Source organism: Oncorhynchus mykiss, chromosome 27 (genome assembly GCF_013265735.2).
Source record: "Oncorhynchus mykiss isolate Arlee chromosome 27, USDA_OmykA_1.1, whole genome shotgun sequence".
NCBI classification, from domain to species: domain Eukaryota; kingdom Metazoa; phylum Chordata; class Actinopteri; order Salmoniformes; family Salmonidae; genus Oncorhynchus; species Oncorhynchus mykiss.
Genome location: NC_048591.1, coordinates 4,600,976 through 4,627,861, shown reverse-complemented (window position 1 = coordinate 4,627,861; position 26,886 = coordinate 4,600,976). Strand labels below are relative to the sequence as shown.

The following is a 26,886-nucleotide window of genomic DNA, read 5'->3' as shown; positions in this document are numbered from 1 at the left end:
CAGGTATACATATAGTAACTGATAGAACTACACAGGCCTTTTATTGAAACATTTCTTTAACATTTAACATGTTTGAGGTGCAAGCGGATGCCACATTCACCCATTGCCGCATTTTATAGCTATTTTAAAAGGTGATCTATCTAGTGATCCTGGTCTGATTGAGTGCTGGTCTAGGATCAGTTTGCCTAGATTATAATGAATAAGCTTACATGGAATGGGAGAACCTGATCCAAGATCAGATGAAAACAGGCCCTGGTCTGATTGGTCCTACCTCCTTTTCTCAGGGTTTTTCTGTGCCTTTCCGGGACTGAGTGCCGTATCGGGCCAATGCATCGCTGGCTATCATTGCCACTCTGGAGCAGTATCCCCGAAACCAGAAGACGGTGTGACCGGTGAGCGGTGTCCCCAAGGTCATTACTGTCCAGAGGGCTTGGCTGCAGCGCCACGTCCCTGTCCTCTAGGATATTATAGCAACACCACCAGGAACACACAACTCTCTGACTGCCTGCCCTGCCCTGCAGGTTGGTGCTGATCAAACACATTTTAGTTTAAGTACAAACCACTATTCTTTATCTCATGAAGAAACATTTTCTGATGGATGTTTGACTGATATACTGCACATGCAGTTTCTTCAGGGAGGACAAGTTATATACATTCAATTTGAATAGCGAATTATATTTGACTGGCATAAAAATTACTTGTTGGGCTCCTTTTAAATTGCGCAACAGTGAAGACTTCTCTCTCAAATGCAGGGTTCATTTGTGCCAGCAGAGGGCTCTCCATCCCTTCTCATCTCTGCCAGGCTGGCTCCTACTGCCCTTACAGACACAACTCCAGCCTCCCTGGCTCTATCACCTGCTCAGCTGGGCATATGTGCCCACTTGGCAGTGCCATCCAGGTTCCCTGTGTGCCAGGGACTTACCAGGATCAATCTGGGCAGGTAGGGCGGAGGACATTCATAGCAGTATCATCTTGACCCCCGGTCTAGTAAAGCTGAACAGTTTGTAGGGCCAGGAGTTTTTCTTGACCATGTAATCTAACCAGGAAAAAAGACTCTACATACACTGAATGCTGCGTGTTAATTAATATATTCTATATCATCCCTTTCACAGGCAGAGTGTTTGACCTGTCCAGCAGGGTTTTACTGTGCAGGCTCAGTACATCCTAACACAGAACAGGAGGTGGGAACACACATGCCAACCCCTTGTCTGAAGGGACACTACTGCCCCCCAGGTAGTGCATATTTGTCCGTATTGTAATAAGTGCCACGCATACCATAGTGGTCGAAGACATTGCTGAGAATGACACTAGACTATATGGCATCTGTGTGTGATTCTTTTTGTTCTCTAGGCACACGGTCTGGTGTGGAGCACCCATGCCCAGCTGGCACGTTTAGTGGGCAGACCAGCACGTCTAATAAGAGTGGGTGTGTGCCCTGCCCTCCAGGGAAGTACTGCAGCTCTGCAGGGTTGGCAGTGCCTACTGGGCAATGCTCTCCTGGGTGGGTGGCAGCGTTATAAAAAAAACAACCATCTTGAATCGTATCTTTGGTTCAGCATGTATGGTCCTTGAGATTTATGTTGCACTGTCTCTATAATTGTGTTCCCGTTTCTTCCTCTATGTTCACTCTCTCCACCTTTCTTTCTTGTTTTTTCTATCTCGTTCTTTCTCTCTTTCTATTTGCTCTCTCTCTTTCCCTCTACCTCTCTCCCTCCTTCCCTCCTCTAGGTACCTTTGTATCCGAGGCTCTGTTACTTCTCAGCCAACTGGAGATCCTACAGGTGGAAAATGCATCGCTGGGTCCTACTGCCCACTGGGTACCAGTCACATGCTTCTATGCCCGCCTGGCACTTTCAGCTCCTTAGAAGGTGACATTTAAACTGGGGACATTTCAATATGAAGATCTTTAAAAATATATATATATATCCTCTACTGTATGTGTCACATTTATGTAAGCGTGGTTACTGTGTATGGCCCTTATAAATTATAGGTTTGTCATTATCTTTCATATAAAATTAACACATTCATATTGATTACATATGACTGAATGGAAGCCCTGAATTATATGAAAATGATGACCATTAATAAATGTAATGTAGAATAATTATATGGAAATGAACTCCATGTTTTCTGGTGTGTTTGCTGTGCAGGGGCAGTATCTGTGGCTGCGTGCCAGCCCTGTGTGCCTGGGCAGTACTGTGCAGACTTTGGCCTTGCCTCCCCATCTGGTCCCTGCAGCGCTGGGTTCTACTGCCCAATAGGATCCAGAACCCCCATGCCAAATCATAATGCAACAAGACATAATGAAACAAGTAATAATTACAACAAGTACTTTAATCAGGTGTTCTAGTTCAGGGCTCCAACAAAATTGTGAAATGTCTCTGGGTCCCCGAGGAGAGGTTTGAAAACGGCAGATTCATTCAAAATGAGTAGAGACAGGAGTTTTTCCTGACTATGTGGGACCTAACCAGGAAAAACTCTGGTCTAAAATAATAGACTAGATCTAGCACCCTGGCTATTTCTTTGACAGGTCATGGGGTCAGGTAAAACTCCAGGCCCCACTAATGATAATGACATAACATATGTTGTCCCTGCTACAGGAAATGCAACTTCTGTATATCCTCCTCGTGATGGAGAGGTCTTGGAACAGATCAATGGAGACCTGTGTCCAGGAGGCCACTACTGTCCGATTGGGACTGCTCAGCCAATACCCTGCCCCCCAGGTACACTATATTATAATCAGACAAGTTCCAAGGGCAATAGAACCTAATAGGTGTAACAATAAAGCTGTCATTAAGGCAGCTCATTAGAACATGTAATCTGGCACTGGCACTCGTGATCGATGTGGCAATGTTATGCTATTTCTATTTAGTGTGTGTGTGTGTGTGTGTGTGTGTGTGTGTGTGTGTGTGTGTGTGTGTGTGTGTGTGTGTGTGTGTGTGTGCGTGCGTGCGTGCGTGCGTGCGTGCGTGCGTGCGTGCGTGCGTGTGTGCGTGGTTTGTGCCACTTTCGATAACACGTGATTTGGTCCTTTAACAAGATTAGACCATGCTAGACCAAAAATAGATCTTCCCTTTGTTTGGCAGCATGATTTATGTGAAGTGTCTACGACTGTTGCTAGATTGAATAAACTGTTCATTTAGTGCTCCAAGGTGTCAGATACAAGACAGACTCTTGGCAGGCTACATAATGTCCCTCGTTGGTAAAAGGATGGTCTTTCTGTGGAACAATAATCAAACTAGATGCAATTATTAGATATACTAGAGCATTTCCCCCCCCTAAACCCTCGTGGACAGATTACGCAATATTTGACTTCCAAGTTAACCGAGATTACCCCCCCCCCCTTCTATTTCCTCTATTCCAGGCACCTTTCTGGGTGGATATGGTGGTCAGTCAGAGGCAGACTGTGAGGCTTGTCCGTCTGGATTCTACTGCCCTGTGTGGGGGCAGACCACCACAGACCTCCACTGTCCCCAGGGTTGGTTCTGTCCAGTAGGCGCTGTATCAGGGCATCAACCAGGTAAACCGGGTACAGACAGGAAGAGAATGGCCTGGTTTCTCCCTAGGTTCCTTCTTTTGTTTTGGTTTATACTGGCCACTGTGCTTTTGCTTTGCCTGCTCTTTGGGGTCTGAGCAGGGTAATTGTAAAGCACTTTGTGTCATCTGCTCATGTAAAAAGGGCTTTATAAAACAAACTTGATTGTCTGCTCCATACTTCTGGTTATTATGTGCGGTCTCATTCTTCTCAGAGTACTCATCAGCCAGGGAGAGAAGGAGAAAGCCAGGGATGGGTGAATTACTGTAGATAAATGGGGATAATGTCCACTCATTGTTTGTGTGGCATGACAATTAACAAAAGAAAAGTTGGCTGCTACACATACAGAATGGTGCTGTGCTAGCCAAAAGTGAATTTTTTTTTCCTCCTTTGGTGAGGTGCTGATTAATGGAAAATAAACTATACAAATGAAAAAGAAAGTTGCACGCTCAAGAACAGATGTGTGTGACTTTTTTTTTCATTTGTCTATTTTCTGTGTCAAGTTGAATGTGCATAAACACTCTCGATTTCAATGGATTCATTTCCTCATCAGCAAGGTTCATAAATAGCCTCCATAAATAGTAGGATGCAACTCCTCCATGCTGCCACAGTCATTACACCCACTTCTCCCTGCAGTCCACAGGGTCTCCCAGCAGGGGCTAAATAATCCAATAGCGTTGCCATGACACCTAATTGAATATTTATAACGTTTGCTTCTTTTTCCTGTTTTGTTGCACTGCGTTTAGAATGTCAGTGCCCATCTGGTCATTCGTGCCCGTATGGAAGTGCCAAGCCGGTCATCTGTGCCCCTGGCACCTATCAGTCTTTGATTGGTCAGTCTACATGCAAGACCTGCCCACCAGGTGACTACCATGAATGCCTGTATGATTCAAGGACACTTTTCTAGCATATTTTCAATGCTATTCGGCCTAAATCCTGACCAGGAAATCCACCCTTTTTTAGCTAGCCCAGCTAGCCCGTTCAGATAGCTTGGTTTGTGCTGACTTAGGGTCACTCATCTGGACCTGGCTAGGACTCCACACTACATGAAATTTGTCATCCATTTAGCATAGTTTATATGTCTTTGGTAAAAAAATAAATACTTATTGATAATAAAGAACATTCTTTTCCAGACAGCCTCACTCTTTACTTTTCTGTTCCAGGTTTTTATTGTGTGGAGGGAACCTCTGTCCCAGCACCGTGCCCAGTTGGCAGTGTGAGTCAGGCTGAGGGGAGAGCATCTCAGAGGGAGTGTTCTCCATGCCCTCCTGGGCTCTACTGCAACAGCAGTGCTCTCACCTCTCCCTCAGGACCCTGCTCTCCAGGTCAACACAGGATAATGTTTTAATAACCTTTTAATATCATACAATTTCAGACTGCCCATGTTCTCCAGGTTAGACACACTATACAGTAATAACGTATGACTAACATTTTAATAAGATATTATTTCAGGCATTGTCCATGTGTTCCCATTTTTTCCGGCAGAATTTTTTGTGACCCTTGTGACCCTGACTTTGAATACCACTGCCTTAGGTGATGGCAATCTTGGTGTCTGTTTTTATTGACGAGCTGTTCATTGTCTTTCCTCCTGTATGTCTGAAAGGCCATTTCTGTTCCCGTGGAGCTACTGTTCCTGATCCAGTCTCCCAGACCTTTGGGGATGTCTGCCCTCTAGGACACTACTGCCCAGAGGGTAGTGGGTCGCCCAGACCCTGTTCTGTGGGTAGCTACCTTCCAGAGAGGGGCGCTCCATCCCCCTCCCGCTGCTACCCTTGTCCCCCGGGAAGATACTGCCTCAACCCAGGCTCCTCACAATTCACAGGTGTGGAAAAACTCTCAACATTGCCTGGAGTTTTTCCTGGTCAGGTCACCAGGGGGTGTAATCATGACGCAGATTCTGTTGCAAAACGTTTCGTATGTTGCAAAACGTTTTACAACAGAAACCGTTTACTCCAAACTGAATGAGCAAACAAAAGTTTCTATTGGACAAATTTATCTATGTCCCTCCCTGTTCCGTTTGCTCTGTTTGCTTCCGTTTCGTTCTTAAACGGTAAATGGTTTTCGTCAAACCAGGGCCTCCGGCATTTGGTCATGTGACCAGGAAGAGAAATCTGTTGGTACATATCATACAATTAGGCTCATTTTGCACATTTGTAATTCCATGTTTCATATAACGTTTGTACCTGGTTTCATGTTCACGTCAATGCCACACTCTTCTATACTGTAGGTCCTTGCTCCCCTGGTTTCTACTGTAGTGGCGGTGCAGACAGTGCTATACCCCAGGCTAACTCCTCCCAGCTCAGCTGCCTTTGTGGCATGATAAAGGTCCATCCTACTAACCAAGATCTTTGTTCCTGGTTACACAACACTTCCTGCTCACCTAACAGTATAGATACAGGTAAGGCAGTGTATATTTGACCATCAGAAAATAAATGGTGGCAGACGGCCGGTGTGCTAACCCAATGTTAAAGGCCCAGTGCAGGCGTTTTTATGTCAATATCAAATCGTTTCTGGGTAACAATTAAGTACCTTACTGTGATACTTTTTATCAACAAAAGTCTGTGTGTTTAAGCTAGAGACTCTTTTTTTGAGAGATGAGTGAGGATCTTCTGAGTTGTTTCCCTCACAAAAACATCTGGAAAGATCATACGGTTTGAGTTACAAACTATTTAACCTAACCCTCATTCACAAACCTAACCTTAACCATTAATTAATTTTGACCGCTATGCCTAAATGAAGTTTTTATTTTGCTGGTCGACTTTCCACTTCCGACAGGTCATGGACTCTATAGTCTCTTCTAACAGACTGTCGAATAGCTGGCCAGCATGCACGCAAGATTGATGATGGACTGTAGAGCTTGGAGGTGAATGCAAATGAGTTACAGTTGGAGGTTATAGCCTAAACATATGTTTACTGCGTCATGTCCATTTTTAGATGGAGATGGGAGCTGGATGGATGTCGTAGCTAGGCCATGGTCAGGTCAGGCCTTGGCCGACTCTACACCTCATCTCAGGAGCCCACTTTATAAATGTGCTAACTTCAAAGGCGATGTATGTCCCAAAGGTATGCATTGCCCGCTATCTGAACTCTTGTACTCGAACGGTTGCTTCTATTTATGCCAATAGACTTAAAAACGGTGCAACGTATTTAGTAGATAGTCAGGCTTTTTATTTTTTTTAACCGTGTTGTATTAAAGTGTGTTTTCTTGTAGAGCATACTAATAATGGACTGTATTCATCTATTCTTTTTCCCCTTTTTTCAAACGGCTTTACATTGTATGGGTTTAAACTCACCTCATCCACTACCAATGTATAGCATCACCCACAATATGTGTATGACTTTCCTATAGGTTTCTACTGTCCTGTAGGATCGGCTTACCCTCAGCCCTGTGATACTGGCTTCTACTGTGGTCAGACTGGCCTGGAAGCCCCCAGTGGCCTCTGTACCCCAGGCTATTTCTGCTCCAGGGGTTCCACGACCCCTCACGCCTCACTCTGCCCCCCAGGACACTACTGCCCCCAGGGCACACCTCTCCCTCTACCTTGCCCTCCTGGAACCCTGAAGGGTAAGAAACAAAAACACTAGCCTGGTCCGAGATCTGTTTGTGCTGTATAGCCAACAACGACCTTAGGAGTTGGATACAGCAGATCTGGGACTAGGCTACAACAACACTGTTGCTTCACTGTTAATGAATCCCTGGTTAAAATTTTGACTATGATGATCATTGCAGGATATTTTGAGATTTTTGAATATCCTGCAAGGATCCTATAGGTCAGGATACTGTGAAAGATTAGAGGATAGGCCACCGTTTAAAAAAAATAATAAGTTGCAAACGCTATCAGGAAGTATTGTTGAAGAGTCACATCACCCTGTTGTTGCTGTCGATGCTGATGTCCTCACATACCCTGCTATCGAGCGTTTCTTATTGTACAAATTCAAATAGAACTTCCCCATTTCGGAACCATTTTCTTTCCTTTCGTGCCTACTGAACGTGACCCCGACCTAGGGCTGTCATCCTGCTAGCTATTTACTGGTGCTGTGGAATATGAAAACGTAGTTCATTTAAAGCCATTCTCCCCATGGCTACTATGACAGAGAGGTTGGTCACAATTTAATCTGTGTTTTGGAATGGGGCAATTCAAATCCTATATAATCAATGTTCTATAACGCTCAGAAAATGTTATGTCAGTCCGATGTGATTTTCTGATGCTGACTCACAGATCTGTGCCACTGTGTGTTGTTAGGTCGATCAGGCGGGTCCACAGTGGACGATTGCCAGCCTTGCCCCCCTGGTCATTACTGCGATCAGATAGGCTTGGCCGAGCCCAGCGGTCAGTGTGCTGCTGGCTACTATTGTCCTGGGGGACAGAGCACTGATAGACCGTCGCAACATGTGTGTGGAGTTGGTCATTTCTGCAAGGAGGTTAGTGCAAATGTGCAAATGTCCTCGGGGCTTGTGCAGTATACAGTATGGCTAATGTACTTTATCCATACTGTACTAGCATACCACCTAGAATGCATGTCCAATTCATTGCTAATATATTATCATACTATGTATTATATGTCATAGTACAAATGTGTGTGTTGCTGGTCTTTCAGGGTAGCGTGAGAGAGAGAGCCTGTGCCCCAGGCAGCTACCAGCCTAGTGAGGGTCAGCAGCGATGTGAGGTGTGTCCTTCTGGCTTCTACTGTCTTGAAGAAGGTAAGCAAATATATCTTATTAATTTTTCTTTCAATAGGTTTTTTATTGATGCCTTGATAAAATAACAAGACAGACCCATCACATCATAGATAATCACACACACACACAATAAGTGACAAGTAAACATTTATGATTAATGATCAAATGAAATGAATGAGCAATTTACTGTTAAACCCATACGGCTAAAACATGATGACTTCCGATTTTTCTGTGGCACCCACTCCCATCTAAGTTGCCCATCCCTGCCTCAAACCAATCACCAGGACCACAATCTTCTTCCAAACACTAACAGAAACACATCCAGGTCTAGAATGGGCTGGAGCAGGGGCTGGGGGACCGCTAGCACAAGCCATATATTAATGTGTGTAGACCAGGGCTCTCCAACCCTGTTCCTGGAGAACTACCCTCCTGTAGGTTTTTCGCTCCAACCCCAGTTGGAACCAACCTGATTTAGCAAATCAATCAGCTAATTATTAGATTCAGGTGTGCTAGATTAGGGTTAGAGCTAAAACCTACAGGACGGTAGCTCTCCAGGAATAGGGTTGAAGACTATTGGTGTAGACCTTGTTATCTTGCTTTAGAGTTAATCAGAAGAGACTCCTCACAATAAACAAAGAGATGACAATATCAGAACTTAGGATAAGACCCAGATGCAGACAGCTAGAGTCACAGATGTTTATTGACCCAAACAGGGGGCAGGCCAAAGACAGGTCAAAGGCAGACAGAGGTCCGTAATCCAGGGCAGAGTCAATAAGGTACAGAACAGCAGGCAGGCTCGGAGTCAGAACAGGCAGAGATTAGTAAATGGTAGGTACAGAATGGCAGGCTCGGGGTCTGGAAACAAGAGACAAAGGGCTGTGAGAAAACATGAAAACTGTGATGAATGCAGAAGGTACGGGGCAACAGAAGACGAACAGCAGAGGGGCTAATGATCTTGGAGATCAATAAAGTGGGGGGTAAGTTTGCGGGACCTCACCCGGAAGGGGCAGGTCACAAGTGGACAGCCATACCCTCTGCCCGAGACGATCCAGGGGAGCCGAGATCCGGTGGCAGTCCGCTTGATGCTGATACCTGGAGGTGGTCTTGAGATGAGCCGACCGGGCTCTCTTCCAGGTACGGCGACAGCGGCGGACAAGCATCTGGGCCAAGGGTATGCCGACCTCTTCCTCTTGCTCTGGGAAGAGCGGGGGCTGATATCCCAGGGAACACTCAAAAGGCGAGAGCCCAGTGGCAGAGCAAGGGAGGGTGTTGCGGGCATATTCAACCCACATGAGTTGCTGGCTCCAGGTGGTAGGGTTGGCAGAGAGAAGGCAGCGAAGAGACATCTCCAGGTCTTGATTGGCTTGCTCCGACTGGCTATTGGACTGCGGGTGGAACCCGGAGGACAGGCTGGCCGACGACCCACTGAGCGTGCAGAATGCCTTCCAGAACCGGGACGAGAGCTGAGGGCTCACAAAGCGGCGATAGAAGTTAGCAAATCCCAAGAAACATTGCAGCTGCATTCTGGGCGTAGGTGTGGGGCCAATCCACCATGGCTCTCACTTTCCCGGGATCCATCTGTACATTCCCAGCAGCGATGATATAACCAAGGAAGGAGATATTGGAGCGATGGAATTCACATTTCTCCGCTTTCACAAAAAGCTGGTTCTCCAGGACGCGCTGGAGGATCTGTCGGTGTTCTTGGGCTGAGTGGGAGAAAAAGAGGATGTCATCGAGGTATGAAAGTTAGCAAGCTGAACAGAGTGAAGAGACTGTTAAAAAGAAAAATGCTATTACAACCTCTTTGCAATAAGGAATTGAGACCAAAAGCTTAAGAGAAGTTTCAAGTGTAATTTCAAGTTATACCAAGGGTACAGTCAGCTGAGTACATGCATTTAGAAAGTTCACAACACATTTTATACTCTTCCCTTGTACAGTCGTGGCCAAAAGTTTTGAGAATGACACAAATATAATACTGAAGTATAATTACAAGCATTTCATAAGTATCAAAGGCTTTTATTGACAATTACATGCAGTTGATGCAAATAGTCAATATTTGCAGTGTTGTCCCTTCTTTTTCAAGACCTCTGCAATCCACCCTGGCATGCTGTCAATTAACTTCTGGGCCACATCCTGACTGATGGCAGCCCATTCTTGCATAATCAATGCTTGGAGTTTGTCAGAATCTGTGGGTTATTGTTTGTCCACCAGCCTCTTGAGGATTGACGACAAGTTCTCAATGGGATTAAGGCCTGGGGAGTTTCCTGGCCATGGAACCAAAATATCAATGTTTTGTTCCCCGATCCAGTTAGTTTTCACTTTTGCCTTATGGCAAGGTGCTCCATCATGCTGGAAAAGGCATTGTTCGTCACCAAACTGTCCCTGGATGGTTGGGAGAAGTTGCTCTCAGAGGATGTGTTGGTACCATTCTTTATTCATGGCTGTGTTTTTAGGCAAAATTGTGAGTGAGCCCACTCCCTTGGCTGAGAAGCAACCCCACACATGAATGGTCTCGGGATGCTTTACTGTTGGCATGACACAGGACTGATGGTAGCACTCAACTTGTCTTCTCTGGACAAGCTTTTTTCCAGACGCTCCAAACAATCGGAAATGGGATTCATCAGAGAAAATTACTTTACCCCAGTCCTCAGCAGTCCAATCCCTTTACCTTTTGCAGAATATCAGTCTGTCCCTGATGTTTTTCCTGGAGAGAAGTGGCTTCTTTGCTGCCCTTCTTGACACCAGGCCATCCTCCAAAAGTCTTTGCCTCACTTGTGCGTGCAGATGCACTCACACCTGCCTGCTGCTATTCCTGAGCAAGCTCTGTACTGGTGGTGCCCTGATCCCGCAGCTGAATTAACTTTAGGAGATGGTCCTGGAGCTTGCTGGACTTTTTTGGGCGCCCTGAAGCCTTCTTCACAACAATTGAACCGCTCTCCTTTAAGTTCTTGATGATCCAATAAATTATTGATTTAGGTGCAATCTTACTGGCAGCAATATCCTTGCCTGTGAAGCCCTTTTTGTGCAAAGCAATGATGACGGCACGTGTTAACTATGGTTGACAGAGGAAGAACAATGATTCTAAGCACCACTCCTTTTGAAGCTTCCAGTCTGTTCGAACTCAATCAGCATGACAGAGTGATCTCCAGCCTTGTCCTCATCAACACTCACACCTGTGTTAACGAGAGAATCACTGACATGATGTCAGCTGGTCCTTTTGTTGCAGGGTTGAAATGCAGTGGAAATGTTTTTTGGGATTCAGTTCATTTGCATGGCAAAGAGGGACTTTGCAATTAATTGCAATTCATCTGATCACTCTTCATAACATTCTGGAGTATATGCAAATTGCTATCATACAAACTGAGGCAGCAGACTTTATGAAAATTAATATTTGTGTCATTCTCAAAACATTTGGTCACCACTGTAGGCGTCACCTCCCCAGCTATACATTTTATGATACCAATGAATTTCCCTCTGGCTCCCCTGTGGAATGGCCATTATCCTCTTTGTTTAGCCAGAATCCCACCTCGTCCGTCTTCCGTTCTGGGCCTGTCCCTGCTGGTAATTTCTTCTTCTCTGATTAGGTCATGGTTTCTAAATTAGCATACACATAATTTCATGACCTAAACACCATGAATACTAAACAGTAATCATTCACTACACAGGATACAAACAAACTACAGTTTAACTTGAAACATGTTACATTTTAATATAATCCATCAAGACTATAAATGTAGGTCCATCATCATTTCTACACAGTTTCGATTTGGTTTTTAGTCATTTTATCGACGATTGAGAAACATTTTCCTCCGGTTTTATTCCATGCACTTGTCATCTCCCGTTTGGACTGCTGCAACTCTCTGCTGGCTCACTGCTCGTGCCATCAAACCCCTGAATCTCTTCCAGAATGCCTCAGCCCACCTCGTGTCTCACTTTCCCATGTTCTCCCACATCAGCCTGCAATCTGGCGCCTAGTTGAAACTCACATATATTTCAAGACCATGTCAGGACAGCTGAGTCTCTGCCCATTTTCCAGAAACATCTGAGAACCTTTTTTATTGCACTTGTCTGTTCTCACTAGCGTTGACTTTGCTGATAGTTGCTTTATTGAGGAAAAATGTTGACTTAATATGACTGTGATATGTGGTTGTCTCTAGCTACCGTAAAGCGAATGCACTAACTGTAAGTCTCTCGGCATAAGAGAGCGCTAAATGACCTAAATGTAAAATAAGTCATGAATAAAAAATGTTATATTGGTAATATACACGGAGTGTACAAACATTTATGCACACCTGCTCTTTCTATGACATGGACTGATCAGGTGAATCCAGGTGAAAGCTATGATCCCGTATTGATGTCACTTGCTAAATCAACTCTAGATCAACTTCAATCAGTGTGGATGAAGGGGAGGAGACAGGTTAAAAAAATATTTTTTAGCCTTGAGACAATTGATAGATGGATTGTGTACAGTGCCTTGCAAAAGTATTCATCCCCCTTTCCAGAACAGCCTCAGGGGTGTTCTGGGGGGGGGTTCAAAGTTTCAAAGTAAATGGAAAACTAGACCTGACAATCTACTTTCTAAGAAGAACATGTACTCTGTACGTGGTGAATAAACGTTGAATAAATGTTCAACTTGCTCTTTCAAAAAAGAGCTTTATAAAATCAAATTGATTCATTTATTGATTTCATCCACCCTGAATCCAGGAAGGACACACTTGGTTCCATGCGGAAGAGGATTCTATTGCCCACGTGGAACAGCCAATCAGCATCCTTGTCCTTCCGGGACCTATGGAAACTTATCAGGATTGGCTGACGAATCGGAATGCTCTTTGTGTGAACCGGGGATGTACTGTAAAGGAACAGGTATATATTAGTCTCATCCCATATGTCCCTAGGCTGCATGCATCCCAAATGGCACCCTATTCCCAATGTAGTGCACTACTTTTGACCAGGGCCCATAGGGAATAGGGTTCCATTAGTGCAGGGTATAGCAGGCTATCATTTGGTACCCAAACTGTATGTGCTCTAGCCAACTCTTCTATCGTCCGTTGTCATGCCATACAATATCATAGGAGTTAGGCTAGAGCACATGCAGGGATGATGCTAGATACAGTATATATAACACTAACAGTTCGTTTGAGTTCACAATCATGTTATTTTACATTGTTTTTCTGAATATCTTTTTTTGAAGGGAGAATTTCCCCCAGTGGTCCATGCAGTGCAGGGTTTGTGTGTTTTGGGGCCGCCTCTCAACCCTCCCCCTCAGACAACATCACAGGCGCTCCATGTCCTCCTGGATTCCACTGTCCTGTTGGAAGCTCCGTACCATCGCCCTGCCCTAAAGGCACATTCAGGTACCCACTGTGTGTGATATCTATACAAAATAAAGGCAGCTATTAAGATATTGTCAGAGTATGTTTCATATTTACATTTTGTGTGGGACATTTTTTATTTTTTTTATTTTAATTTAAAATTGTACCCCTTTTTCCCTTTTTCCAATATTATTGTCACTAAAACATGTTTTATAATATACCTATAGTGTATAATAACAGTTCTAAGTATTCCGTAACAATGTGTACCCACCTGCCAATGTAGTTAGTGCCATGATGGTAAAACTTGACAGATCTGTAGCCTTGTTAATGTTCAGGGCGTATATTTTCTTGCAGTGAGCAAAGTGGACTAACGGAGCCCTCCCAGTGTCGTAGATGTGTTCCAGGGTTCTACTGTGCAGAGCCAGGCCTTAAAGCAGTCACTGGAGCCTGTCTGCCAGGTGAGAGATTAACACTTATTTAGCATTTAAGTATTAGTATTGTAGTGAATTGGGGGACTCAAACCTTGTAACCGTTACACCAAGAGGTCCAAACCTATTGACGAGTTCACTAGGTGTTGGGTTAAGGTCGCTACATTACCCCCTTCCTTCAGAAGAGCGTGTTCCCACGCTTCTCTTTTCCAAGTCCCTCACAGGTACATGCCTCTCTGATGGCCTCATGTGCACCATTACCACTTCTGACACCAAAGTAGCGTTTTTGAAGGGTTGTACCGGCCGGGACACGAACCTGGGTCCAGCAACTGTCAAGCCAACACCTTAACCATCCACACCAAGATGTCCGAACCCATTGACGAGACCGCTATGTGATGGGTTATAGTCGCTACTGTAACGGTTTTCTATATGAGAAGGAGAGTCGGACCAAAATGCGGCGTGTAGATTGCGATCCATGTTTATTGTGACTATAGCAACATGAATCCAAATACAAACAGTGCAAAATAATAAACGTAATGAAAACCGAAACAGCCTAAACTGGTGCAAACTAACACTAAGGACAATCACCCACAAACACACAGTGAAACCCAGGCTACCTAAATATGGTTCCCAATCAGAGACAATGACTAACACCTGCCTCTGATTGAGAACCATATCAGGCCGGACATAGAAATAGACAAACAAGACATCCAACATAGAATGCCCACCCAGTTCACGTCCTGACCAACACTAAAACAAGGAAAACACACACAAACGATGGTCAGAACGTGACAGTACCCCCCCTCCAAGGTGCGGACTCCGGACGCACAACTTAAACCTATGGGGGAGGGTGTGGGTGGGCATCTGTCCGCGGTGGCGGCTCTGGCGCTGGACGTGGACCCCACTCCATAACAGTTTTAGTCCACCTCCTTAGCGTCCCTAGATAGGTTACCCTCCTTAAAGACCGCTCGGGACAGAGGGGCAGCTCGGGACAGAGGTAGCTCGGGACTGATGGGTAGCTCAGCACTGAGAGGAAGCTCAGCACTGAGAGGAAGCTCAGCACTGAGAGGAAGCTCAGGCAGGTGGTTGGATCCGGCAGATCCTGGCTGGCTGGCGGTTCTGGAAGAGTCTGGTCGACTGGCGGATCCGGAAGAGTCTGGTCGACTGGCGGATCTGGAAGAGTCTGGTCGACTGGCGGATCTGGAAGAGTCTGGTCGACTGGCGGATCTGGAAGAGTCTGGTCGACTGGCAGATCTGGAAGAGTCTGGTCGACTGGCAGATCTGGAAGAGTCTGGTCGACTGGCAGATCTGGAAGAGTCTGGTCGACTGGCGGATCTGGAAGAGTCTGGTCGACTGGCAGATCTGGAAGAGTCTGGTCGACTGGCAGATCTGGAAGAGTCTGGTCGACTGGCAGATCTGGAAGAGTCTGGTCGACTGGCAGATCTGGAAGAGTCTGGTCGACTGGCAGATCTGGAAGAGTCTGGTTGACTGACAGCTCTGGCTGCTCCGTGCTGACTGGCTGCTCCATGCTAACTGGCAGCTCTGGCTGCTCCATGCTGACTGGCTGCTCCATGCTGACTGGCAGCTCTGGCTGCTCCATGCTGACTGGCTGCTCTAGCTGCTCCATGCTGACTGGCTGCTCCGGCTGCTCCATGCTGACTGACTGCTCCATGCTGACTGGCGGCCCTGGCTGCTCCATGCTGACTGGCGGCCCTGGCTGCTCCATGCTGACTGGCGGCCCTGGCTGCTCCATGCTGACTGGCAGCTCTGGCTGCTCCATGCTAACTGGCAGCTCTGGCGGCTCCTTGCAGACTGGCAGCTCTGGCGGCATCCTGCAGAAAGGCAGCTCTGGCGGCTCCTTGCAGACTGGCAGCTCTATGCAGACTGGCAGCTCCTTGCAGACTGGCAGCTCCTTGCAGACTGGCAGCTCCATGCAGACTGGCAGCTCCATGCAGACTGGCAGCTCCATGCAGACTGGCAGCTCCTTACAGACTGGCAGCTCCTTGCAAACTGGCAGCTCCTTGCAAACTGGCAGTTCCGAACAGGCGGGAGACTCCGGCAGCGCTGTAGAGGCGGAAAGCTCTGACAGCGCTAAACAGGCGAGGCGCACTGTAGGCCTGATGCGTGGTGCTGGCACTGGTGGTACTGGGCCGAGGACACGCACAGGAAGCCTGGTGCGGGGAGCTGCTACCGGAGGGCTGGGGTGTGGAGGTGGTACTGGAAAAACCGGACCGTGCAGGTGCACTGGAGCTCTTGAGCACCGAGCCTGCCCAACCTTACCTGGTTGAATGCTCACGGTCGCCCTGCCAGTGCGGCGAGGTGGAATAGCCCGCACTGGGCTATGCAGGCGAACCGGAGACACCGAGCGCAAGGCTGGTGCCATGTAAGCCGGCCCAAGGAGACGCACTGGGGACCAGCTGCGTAGAGCCGGCTTCATGGCATTAGGCTCGACGCTCAATCTAGCCCGGCCGACACGCGGAGCTGGAATATACCGCACCGGGCTATGCACCCGCACTGGAGACACCGTGCGCACCACTGCATAACACGGTGCCTGCCCGGTCTCTCTAGCCCCCCGGTAAGCACAGGGAGTCTGCCCAGGTCTCCTACCTGGCGTAGCCATACTCCCTGTTAGCCCCCCCCCAAGAAATTTTTGGGGCTGCCTCTCAGGCTTCCATCCGCTACGTCGTGCTGCCTCCTCATATCTGCGCCTCTCCGCTTTCGCCGCCTCCAGTTCTTCTTTGGGGCGGCGATATTCTCCTGGCTGAGCCCAGGGTCCTCTTCCTTCTAATTCGTCCTCCCATGTCCATACCTCCTCTTTGGGCTGCTCCTGTTGCCTCTTCTCCTGCTGCACCTTTGGGCGGCTACACTCCCCTGGTTTAGCCCAGGGTCCTCTCCCGTCGAGGATTTCCTCCCATGTCCAGAAATCCTTATTGAGCGTCTCCTCGCGCTGCTCCTGCCTGTTGACACGCTGCTTGGTCCTTTTGTGGTGGGTGATTCTGTAACGGTTTTCTATATGAGAAGGAGAGTCGGACCAAAATGCGGCGTGTAGATTGCGATCCATGTTTATTGTGACTATAGCAACATGAATCCAAATACAAACAGTGCAAAATAATAAACGTAATGAAAACCGAAACAGCCTAAACTGGTGCAAACTAACACTAAGGACAATCACCCACAAACACACAGTGAAACCCAGGCTACCTAAATATGGTTCCCAATCAGAGACAATGACTAACACCTGCCTCTGATTGAGAACCATATCAGGCCGGACATAGAAATAGACAAACAAGACATCCAACATAGAATGCCCACCCAGTTCACGTCCTGACCAACACTAAAACAAGGAAAACACACACAAACGATGGTCAGAACGTGACAGCTACAGTATTATTTTTCCATTTTCAATCTATTATTCCACTTGAAAGGACTTCATAGTGTTGCTGACTGTATCCAATGCTTGATATTGCAACCGTTATTTTATTATGTTATTTTATTGTGTTACTTTTTATCATTTTTTTACTTTAGTTTATTTGGTAAATATTTTCTTAACTATTCTTGAACTGCACTGTTGGTTATGGGCTTGTAAGTAAGTAAGCATTTCACGGTAAGGTCTACATTTGTTATATTCGGCACCTGTGACCAAAAAAAATAGGTATTAGGTAAACGAAAGATATGTAAATAAATAAATAATGACAGTGAAAATAACAGTAGCGAGGCTATATACAGATGGTACCGATACAGAGTCAATGTGTGGGGGCACAGGTTAGTCGGGCTAACTGAGGTAATATGTGCATGTAGGTATAGTTAAAGTGACTATGCATAGATAATAAACAGAGAGTAGCAGGAGCATAAAATAGGGGGTTGGAGGTGAGGTTGGGGGACACACAATGCAAATAGTCCTGGTGGCCATTTGATTACCTGTTCAGGAGACTTATGGCTTGGGGGTAAAAGCTGTTGAGAAGCCTTTTGGCGCTCCAGTACCACTTGCCATGCGGTTGCAGAGAAAACAGTCTATAATTGGGGAGGCTGGGATCTTTGACAATTTTTATGGCCTTGCTCTGACACCGCCTGGTGTAGAGGTCCTGGGTGGCAGGTTAGCCTCTGTAGTGCCTTGCGGTTGGAGGCCGAGCAGTTGCCGTACCAGGCAGTGATGCAACCAGTTGCTCTCAATGTTGCAGCTGTACCTGCAACAGCACATTTTGAGGATCTGAGGACCCATGCCAAATCTTTTCAGTCTCCTGAGGGGAATAGGTTTTTTCGTGCCCTCTTCACGACTATCTTGGTGTGTTTGGACCATTCTAGTTTGTTGGTGATGTGGACACCAAGGAACTTGAAGCTCTCAACCTGCTCCTCTATGAGAGTGGGGGTGTTCTCGGTCTTCCTTTTCCTGTAGCCCACAATCATCTCCTTAGTCTTGACTACGTTCAGGGATAAGTTGTTATTTTGGTCTCTGACCTCCCTATAGGCTGTCTCGTCGTTGTCGGTGATCAGGCCTACCACTGTTGTGTCGTCTGAAAATGTAATGATTGTGTTGGAGTTGTGCCTGGCCATGCAGTAGTGGGTGAACAAGGAGTACAGGAGGGGACTGAGCACGCACCCTGAAGGGCTCCAGTGTTGAGTATCAGCGTGGCATATGTGTTGCTTCCTACCCTCACCACCTGGAGGTGGCCCGTCAGGAAGTCCAGGATCCAGTTGCAGAGGGAGGTGTTTAGTCCCAGGATCCTTAGCTTAGTGATGAGCTCTGAGGGCACTATGGTGTTGAACGCTGAGCTGTAGTCAATGAATAAAATTCTCACGTAGGTGTTGCTTTTGTCCAGGTAGGAAAGGGCAGTGTGGAGTGCAATAGAGATGGCATCATCTGTGGATCTGTTTGAGCGGTATGCAAATTGGAGTGGGTCTAGGGTTTCTGGGATAAGGGTGTTAATGTGAGCCATTACCAGCCTTCAAAGCACTTCATGGCTACAGACGTGAGTGCAACGGGTCTGTAGTCATTTATGCAGGTTTCCTTAGTGCTCTTGGGCACAGGGACTATGGTTTTCTGCATGTGTTAAGGAAGTTTTCAATTGAAGTGTTACCATATATTTGTAGGTTTCTACTGTTTGGAAGGGTCCCAGAGTGCTGCCCCGATGTCAGGTGTATTTGGAGGTGTTTGCAACCCAGGCCACTACTGTGAGAGTGGGACAAGTGTGCCTGCATCCTGCCCTGCTGGCACTCATCACAATAACACCGGAGGGAAGAAGAGAGATGACTGCAAGCCATGTCCTGATGGTAACTTAATGATCTTCAGAGAGATGTGAGCTGATGACATTTTAAAAATTGTACGGATGCCCCATCACTCTACTACTACAATTAGTTTGTCTTGGCTGTTTAAGAAATCTGTGTCTCCTGGCTCATAGACTACTTTCAGGATAAGGAACCATCTAACATTCAGTTGTAAAATACTGAACTTGTCCTTTTTGATAAGCAAATAATGACATTCGGATGTAAAGATTTCTCTGTGAAACGTCCATACATTGTATCTCATTGTATCTCAAACCAAACTGCATACAGTATTTGATGTTGTTTGTGACATTGTAGGTTGGTTCCAGGACTTGGAGGGCCAAAGGGAGTGTAAGCCCTGTCCCCCTGGCTCTCACTGCCTGACCACCAACACAACTGGCAGCACCAGTGGCCCCATCACCCCTCTGCCCTGCCCAGCTGGCTATGTCTGCCCCAGAGAGAGCTCCTTCAGCCAACCCTACCCCTGCCCCAAAGGCACCTACAGCCCTACTCTGGGTCTCACATCCCTTGGTGAGAAATAATATACTATAGTTAGGGACAGGAGTTTTTCCAGACCAAACAAGGTAGATGGTTTATGTATGGCCAGGAGTTTTTCATCACAGCCAACAGCTGACCAGGAAAGACTCTTAGCCCTAGCTTTATCTCTAACAAGCGCCCAAAGGGCCCAGAGGTTTTCTTGGTCAGGTAATGCAGCAACAAGGACAAAACTCCTGGCCGCACATGTATTATCTACCTTATTTGAAATGGTAATCAGCAATAACCCTTTGTATTAATGGTGTTTTGAATTATATTAAAAAAAATTACAATAAAATTGCATTTTGTTGTGTCAGAGCTAATGCACACGTTTGTTCCACTGCGGTTACAGGGGAGTGCTTGGTTTGTCCGGCGGGCCAGTTCTGTGGATCAGAGGGTCTGGTTGAGCCCACTGGACCCTGTGCTCCTGGGTTCCTCTGTGTTACCAGGGCCACAGTGCCCAACCCCACCGACAACAGGACAGGGTCAACCTGCCCCCCCGGATCATACTGCCAACTAGGATTCAGAGCAGGTACAGTACAGAGAAATTGTCTCTACACTCTGAGGGCCCATACTCAGACTTGAGGTAAGTAGACTTAACATGGACTTCAGTCAATAAAACATGGACTTACAGTAAGTCAACAAAAATTGGACCTAAGTCCATGGTAAAGTCAACTTATCTCAAGTCTGAGTAGAACCCATAGGGCATTTGTCTTAAGATGTTTGTTACCTGCTATGTGTACATATCTACCGTTCAAAAGTTTGGGGTCACATAGAAATGTACTTGTTTTTGAAAGAAAAGCATTTTTATGTCCATTAAAATAACATTACATTGATCATAAATACAGTGTAGACATTGTTAATGTTGTAAATGACTATTGTAGCTGGAAACGGCAGATATTTTAATGGAATATCTACGTAGGCCTCAACTGGCATGTTCTTTAAATAGTACCCGCAAAACACCAGTCTCAACGTCAACAGTGAAGAGGCGACTCTGGGATGCTGGCCTTCTAGGCAGTTAAGATGGGCAAAAGAACACAGACACTGGACAGAGATATGGCTTTTTCTTTGCAACTTTGCCTAGAAGGCCAGCATCCCAGAGTCGCCTCTTCCCTGTTGACGTTGAGACTGGTGTTTTGCAGGTACTATTTAATGAAGCTGCCAGTTGAGGACTTGTGAGGCATCTGTTTCTCAAACTAGACACTCTAATGTACTTGTCCTCTTGCTCAGTTGTGCACCAGGGCCTCCCACTTCTCTTTCTATTCTGGTTAGAGCCAATTTGCGCTGTTCTGTGAAGGGAGTAGTACATAGCGTTGTACGATATCTTCAGTTTCTTGACATTTTTCGCATGGAATAGCCTTCATTTCTCAGAACAAGAATAGACTGACGAGTTTCAGAAGAAAGATGTTTGTTCTTGCCATTTTGAGCCTGTAATCGAACCCACAAATGCTGATGCTCCAGATAGTCAACTAGTCTAAAGAAGGCCAGTTTTATTGCTTCTTTAATCAGGACAACAGTTTTCAGCTGTGCAAACATAATTGCAAAAGGGTTTTCTAAGAATCAATTAGCCTTTTATAAACTTGGATTAGCTAACACAACGTGCCATTGGAACACATGAGTGATGGTTGCTGATAATGGGCCTCTGTACGCCTATGTAGATATTCCATAAAACATCTGCCGTTTCCAGCAACAATAGTCATTTACAACGTTAACAATGTCTACACAGCCTCCCGGGTGGTGCAGTGGTTAAGGGCGCTGTACTGCAGCGCCAGCTGTTAGGGAGGGATATCCTTGTTTCATCGCGCACCAGCGACTCCTGTGGCGGGCCGGGTGCAGTGTGCGCTAACCAAGGTTGCCAGGTGCACGGTGTTTCCTCCGACACATTGGTGCAGCTGGCTTCCAGGTTGGATGCGTGCTGTGTTAAGAAGCAGTGCGGCTTGGTTGGGTTGTGTATCAGAGGACACATGACTTTCAACCTTCGTCTCTCCCGAGCCCGTACGGGAGTTGTAGCGATGAGACAAGATAGTAGCTATTAAAAACAATTGGATACCATGAAATTGGGGAGAAAAAGGGGTAAAAAAAATAATTAATAAAAAAAACAATGTCTACACTGTATTTCTGATCAATTTGATGTTATTTTAATGGACAAAAAATGTGACCCCAAACTTTTGAACGGTAGTGTTAGTTGGCGAGCAGAGGTTCTAATTTTTCTACGATTTAAAATTAAGTCTGTTTGTTTGAATGAATACCAACGAATCAAACTAGTAACTCATCGGTTATCATTGCGCAATGATCAATTTACCAAATAAAAAATAAAAAACGAGTCTTGTCTGTATTGCTTAAACAATGTTCAACCTCGTGTTAATGGTGGGAAACCCTTGTAGGTGCTTGTGCCCCTGGGTTCTTCTGTGACTGGGGCTCCAGTAGTCCTGAGGAGGCCCTCTGTCCAGCAGGCTACTTCTGTCCAGGAGGAACTAGGACCCCCCTGGCCTGTCCTGCAGGGACACACAGCTCAGTGACAGGCAACAGCCACCAGAACAACTGTACAACATGTCCTGATGGCTACTACTGTCAGGGTGGGTGAGATGGTTGGGTTTCAACTTCAAACAGAATTATCAGTGTCATTTTAAAACCTTAAGATCAGTCATTAGTTTAACATTTAATTATATCTGATGATTTATTTCATGTCAGTGAAATTATTTTGACAATAAATATATTCCCTAATTCCTATCAATTGTGGTATTTCCACCAGGTTTGAGGTCATGTAATTCCAGTTGAATTCCTATATCTTGCGTTGGACATAGAATTTTGGTTCAAATTGACGCCAACTCTGTGGTAGAATTCACCAACCCTTCCACTTCATACATTAGCAGGATTCTGTGTAATGTTTCTCATGTCATGTGTGGAGCAGGAGAAGGGGTGGTCTATCCAGTGGTCTGTCCTCTTGGTCACTACTGCCCTCCTGGGTTGGCCGTGGGTGTGAAGTTCCCCTGTCCCCCTGGCACAGTGCAGAGCAAGCCTGGAGCCTCCAGCCTGGACCACTGTCTACCATGCCCTGCAGGTGAACCTTACACAGATCTATACATTACCACAGACTAGGGTTTCAACATTCCGGGTAAAACATATCTTTCACGTTTCAAATGACATTGTCCTTTTCCCTATCCAGTGCACTCCTTTTTGACCAGAGCCAAAGTAGTGCGCTATATGGGGGAATCAGGGTGTCATTTGAGACGTACTCTCGTATGTCCACAGGGATGTTCTGTGCCCTCCCTGGGCTCTCCCAGACAACGGGGCCTTGCCAGGCAGGATACCACTGTCCCCCAGGTGCCATCACACCCAATGCTACTAAATACGAGGTACCGTTGTAGTATTATTGAATGAGGAGGCACAAACAACAGTGGTCCCGTTTTGATATGTCTGTGCGTGCCATACCCAAGTACCCTACAAGGGACATTTTACCACACTGTGAAGGGGAGTTGATCAAAAATCAAACGGTATACAAGGAATTCATGTTTCTTCGTTGTGTTGTTTTCCAGCAGAATTCTACTAGTAATAATCTGTGCCCCCCTGGCCACTACTGTCCAGCTGGCACTGGCTACCCTCTTCCATGCCCACCGGGCTCTCTCTCCAGCTCCCTGGGACTGAGGGGCGTAGAGGAGTGCCAGCCTTGCCCCCCTGGGCACTTCTGTGACAGGCCTGCGCTGACCGCGGATGCCGCTCCGTGTAGCGCTGGGTAACAGAAAAACATGCTGCTCGTCTCCTAATGAGGAGCCCTCAGCTAATGCCTGAGCATAATGCAACTAAAATGAATACAATTTATGTAGTTAATCTGGCAGTTTATCTCTCTATCTCAACTGACCTGGAAACAGAGGAAAGGAAATGACTCAGAAAATGCAGTTGTTATGCTCACTGAATTTATGTTCCTCTTGTGCTCATTGCTGTTAGAGAAATGAATAAAACAGACTCAAATCAAGAGATACAGATTGAGATAAGCATTTCCTGGCCATCTATTCTATATATCTACACTACAGTTTGTGGTTGACTCTTTATCTCCTTATCTAGGTATGTGTGTCTAGGGGGTAGCTCCAGTGCCCATCCCTCGGATGGTCTCCATGGTTACCTGTGCCCCACAGGGCATCGCTGTCCTGTTGGCACAGCTTCAGCGGTACCCTGTGAGCCTGGCACCTACAGTCCTGCTCCTGGTGCCGCCCACTGCCTCACCTGCCCTAATGGCACCATGTGTCCCTCCTCTGCCACCCAAGAGCCCTCTCTCTGCCCTGCTGGTGATTATAACAAATAAAATCATAATATTATAGAATGTAATATCACTATTACTTCTCAAATTAAATGTAGAAATTGCATCTTAATGTGAAGTAATGCATTTCAATACATTTGAATATAATTCACATCATATACAACACGCTTCATTGCCAGTATGCTGTAAGTGAATGCACTTATTCACAGCAGCCGTTTTCCACTTCTCTCCTTTTCCCACCCAGGTCACTTCTGTCCTGCCCGGTGTGTGTTACCCCTGCCCTGTCCTGTTGGGACCCTCAGTGAACAGACAGGAGCCCCCTCGCCCTCTGCATGCAGGCCCTGCCCCTCTGGGCTCTACTGCAGCTTGCCCGGCTCCTCACTACCACAAGGTCTAGTCAGAGAATAGAAAAGCAAAGAATAGATCTGTAGTAACAGTACTATACTCTTAGAAAAAAAAGATGCTATCTAGAACCTAAAAGGGTTCTTCGGCTTTCTCCATAGGAGAACCCTTTGAATAACTATTTTTGGTTCCAGGTAGAAACCTTTCCACATAGTGTTCTACATGGAACCCAAAAGGGTTCTGGCTGTAACCAAAAAGGATTCTATCTGGAACCAAAAAGGGTTCTCTATGGGGACAGCTGAAGAACCGTTTTGGAACCCTTTTTTGTAAGCGTATATATACTGCGCAGAGTTGGTGAACCTTTTGGCACTGTAATTCCATACAGATACAGTTGACAATTAATAATGTTGGTAATGTTTTTTTGTTGTTGAATAATTGGGGTCACTACATGACCAAAAGTATGTGGACACCTGCTCGTCGAACATCCATATTAAATATGAATTTCTTGCACTGATGACCATTGACTAGATGTTATGCAAGGAACCAAGCAGGAGAAGCAGATTGGATAGAGTATAGAAGCAAACAGGCTGGTGTGATTCTGTGTTTGGTTGTTGTTAACAGGCCAGTGCCAGCAGGGCTACTTCTGCCAGCGTGGAGCACATAGTCCAGCTCCCCAGAGCTCAGCCACCTTTCCCAGGAACGGGCCCTGTCCTGTGGGCCACTATTGCCTTTCTGGGACCCTCTCCCCACTGCCGTGTCCTGCAGGCAGCATCCGAAACCACACCGGTACTTAGATATACATCAGCGTGATGAGGATTCTTGCTGGGATTCAAGCCAACACAGATTAACGACCTGTCTACTGCAATGGAATTTTAAAGGTGATCTATGCTTGAGCTGACATCCACGGTGACCCAATCTCAGAGAACATCTGGGAATTGCCTTTAAAGGTCTATCACAGTGAGCAGGTTGTTCATTTGCGTTGATTTGAATCCTGGCCTTACTTAGTGCTGTTTTTTTGTTGTATTTTGTACAGTCGACTCCTGATAACTGCATATTGGTTCAGTGTAAACTACAAATTGCCCTTTAAAACCAGATACACCTTTTTTTTTTGTTGCTGATATCGGCATGTTGCGCTTTACTGCTAAATGGCATGCATTTATCAGGAGTCAACAGTGATCTGAATACTTACTGGCTCATGGCGGCACATTGCCTTGATTCAAAGATGTGATCTGAATAATGCTAAACGAATGTAAGAGTCTGAATGTCCTTTGTTACTGTTATCCAACAGGTGGGTTATCCTTAGACAGCTGCTCCCCTTGTCCCCATGGACACTACTGTTCCATTGAGGGCCTGGCCTCCCCCAGTGGCCTGTGTGCTGCTGGCTTCTACTGCCCGTTTGACTTCTCCTCCACCACGCCCTATGCTTTCCTCTGCCCTAAGGTGAGCCTTGTCCTGCTTGCCTCACTCCTGTCCATCTGGACTACAGTAGAACCTCAAAGATTTGAACCTCACAATGTGCGGACTGACTGGTCAAAGGAATGGTCAATATCAAACCCGGGACATGTATTAAATATTTTCTATTGTGGTTTGATGTGATTTTTGACATTGCAGTGTTCTGAATGACCACCATTCCCGACGTGTTCGTATCTTTGAGGTCCTGTAGTAATGAACAATAATGGTAATTGAGTACTTATTTATTACTTTTCAAAGGGATCAAATCACTATTTGTATTATTATTATAATTTGTAACTTTTTTTGACAGTTCTAGAAACAGGGGTAGATAGATGAGGAGGAGACAGTAAGAGTGATGTACGCAGGGATCAAACCCCAGTCTCTGGGGTCGATTGTGTTGCCACTCAACCACATCCTCTGCACCAAATCACTTTGACAAACTCAGCTCATCCATGTACAACACCCAGCAGAGAGAGTCCCAAATGGCTCCCTAATTCTCCATTTGGCCTAACCGTTCAATGTTTATGAATCTGTAAGGAACAATATGATGATTCGCTGATTAAAACCCAATCAAAATAAACCGAGTGTGCAAAACATTGGGAACTTCCCCCTTTTGCGCTTAGAACAGCCTCAATTCGTCAGGGCATGGACTCTACAAGTTTTTCGAAAGCACTGCACAGGGATGCTGGCCAATGTTGACTCCAATGCTTCCCACAGTTGTGTCAAGTTGGCTGGATGTCATTTGGGTGGTGGACCATTCTTGACACACACAAGAAACCGATGAGCGCGGAAAAACCCAGCAGCATTGCAGTTCTTGACACACTCATACCGGTGTGCCTGGCACCTACTACCATACCCCATTCAAAGGAACTTAAGTATTGTGTCTTGCCCATTCACCCTCTGAATGGCACACATCCACAATTAATGTCTCAATTATCACAAGGCTTAAAAATCCTTCTTTAACCTGTCTCCTCCCCTTCATCTACGCTAATTTCACTGGATTTAACAAGTGACATCAATAAGGAATCATAGCTTTCACCTGGATTCACCTGGTCAGTCTATGTCATGGAAAGAGCCGGTGTCCCTAA

The 26,886-nt window shown here is 46.1% G+C and overlaps 1 protein-coding gene across 1 annotated transcript in view; it reads left to right on the top strand.

Annotated features, from left to right (window-relative positions):
* Positions 1-1,118: 1,118 nt before the first annotated feature.
* LOC110507371 (zonadhesin) overlaps positions 1,119-26,886 on the top strand; it is a 53,714-nt gene continuing 27,946 nt past the window's right edge. Inside the window, exons 1-28 of the mRNA XM_021587319.2 lie at positions 1,119-1,233; positions 1,351-1,501; positions 1,729-1,868; positions 2,151-2,312; positions 2,601-2,723; positions 3,365-3,520; positions 4,282-4,398; positions 4,699-4,860; positions 5,139-5,357; positions 5,763-5,933; positions 6,470-6,598; positions 6,885-7,100; positions 7,780-7,958; positions 8,135-8,237; positions 12,921-13,079; positions 13,408-13,570; positions 13,883-13,986; positions 19,045-19,224; positions 19,534-19,746; positions 20,102-20,281; positions 22,134-22,325; positions 22,661-22,810; positions 23,002-23,105; positions 23,286-23,482; positions 23,812-24,032; positions 24,249-24,395; positions 24,968-25,132; positions 25,635-25,786. Coding sequence (XP_021442994.2) covers positions 1,194-1,233; positions 1,351-1,501; positions 1,729-1,868; positions 2,151-2,312; positions 2,601-2,723; positions 3,365-3,520; positions 4,282-4,398; positions 4,699-4,860; positions 5,139-5,357; positions 5,763-5,933; positions 6,470-6,598; positions 6,885-7,100; positions 7,780-7,958; positions 8,135-8,237; positions 12,921-13,079; positions 13,408-13,570; positions 13,883-13,986; positions 19,045-19,224; positions 19,534-19,746; positions 20,102-20,281; positions 22,134-22,325; positions 22,661-22,810; positions 23,002-23,105; positions 23,286-23,482; positions 23,812-24,032; positions 24,249-24,395; positions 24,968-25,132; positions 25,635-25,786 — 4,395 coding nt within the window. The 5' untranslated portion in view covers positions 1,119-1,193. The remainder of the gene's footprint in view (positions 1,234-1,350; positions 1,502-1,728; positions 1,869-2,150; positions 2,313-2,600; positions 2,724-3,364; positions 3,521-4,281; positions 4,399-4,698; positions 4,861-5,138; positions 5,358-5,762; positions 5,934-6,469; positions 6,599-6,884; positions 7,101-7,779; positions 7,959-8,134; positions 8,238-12,920; positions 13,080-13,407; positions 13,571-13,882; positions 13,987-19,044; positions 19,225-19,533; positions 19,747-20,101; positions 20,282-22,133; positions 22,326-22,660; positions 22,811-23,001; positions 23,106-23,285; positions 23,483-23,811; positions 24,033-24,248; positions 24,396-24,967; positions 25,133-25,634; positions 25,787-26,886) is intronic.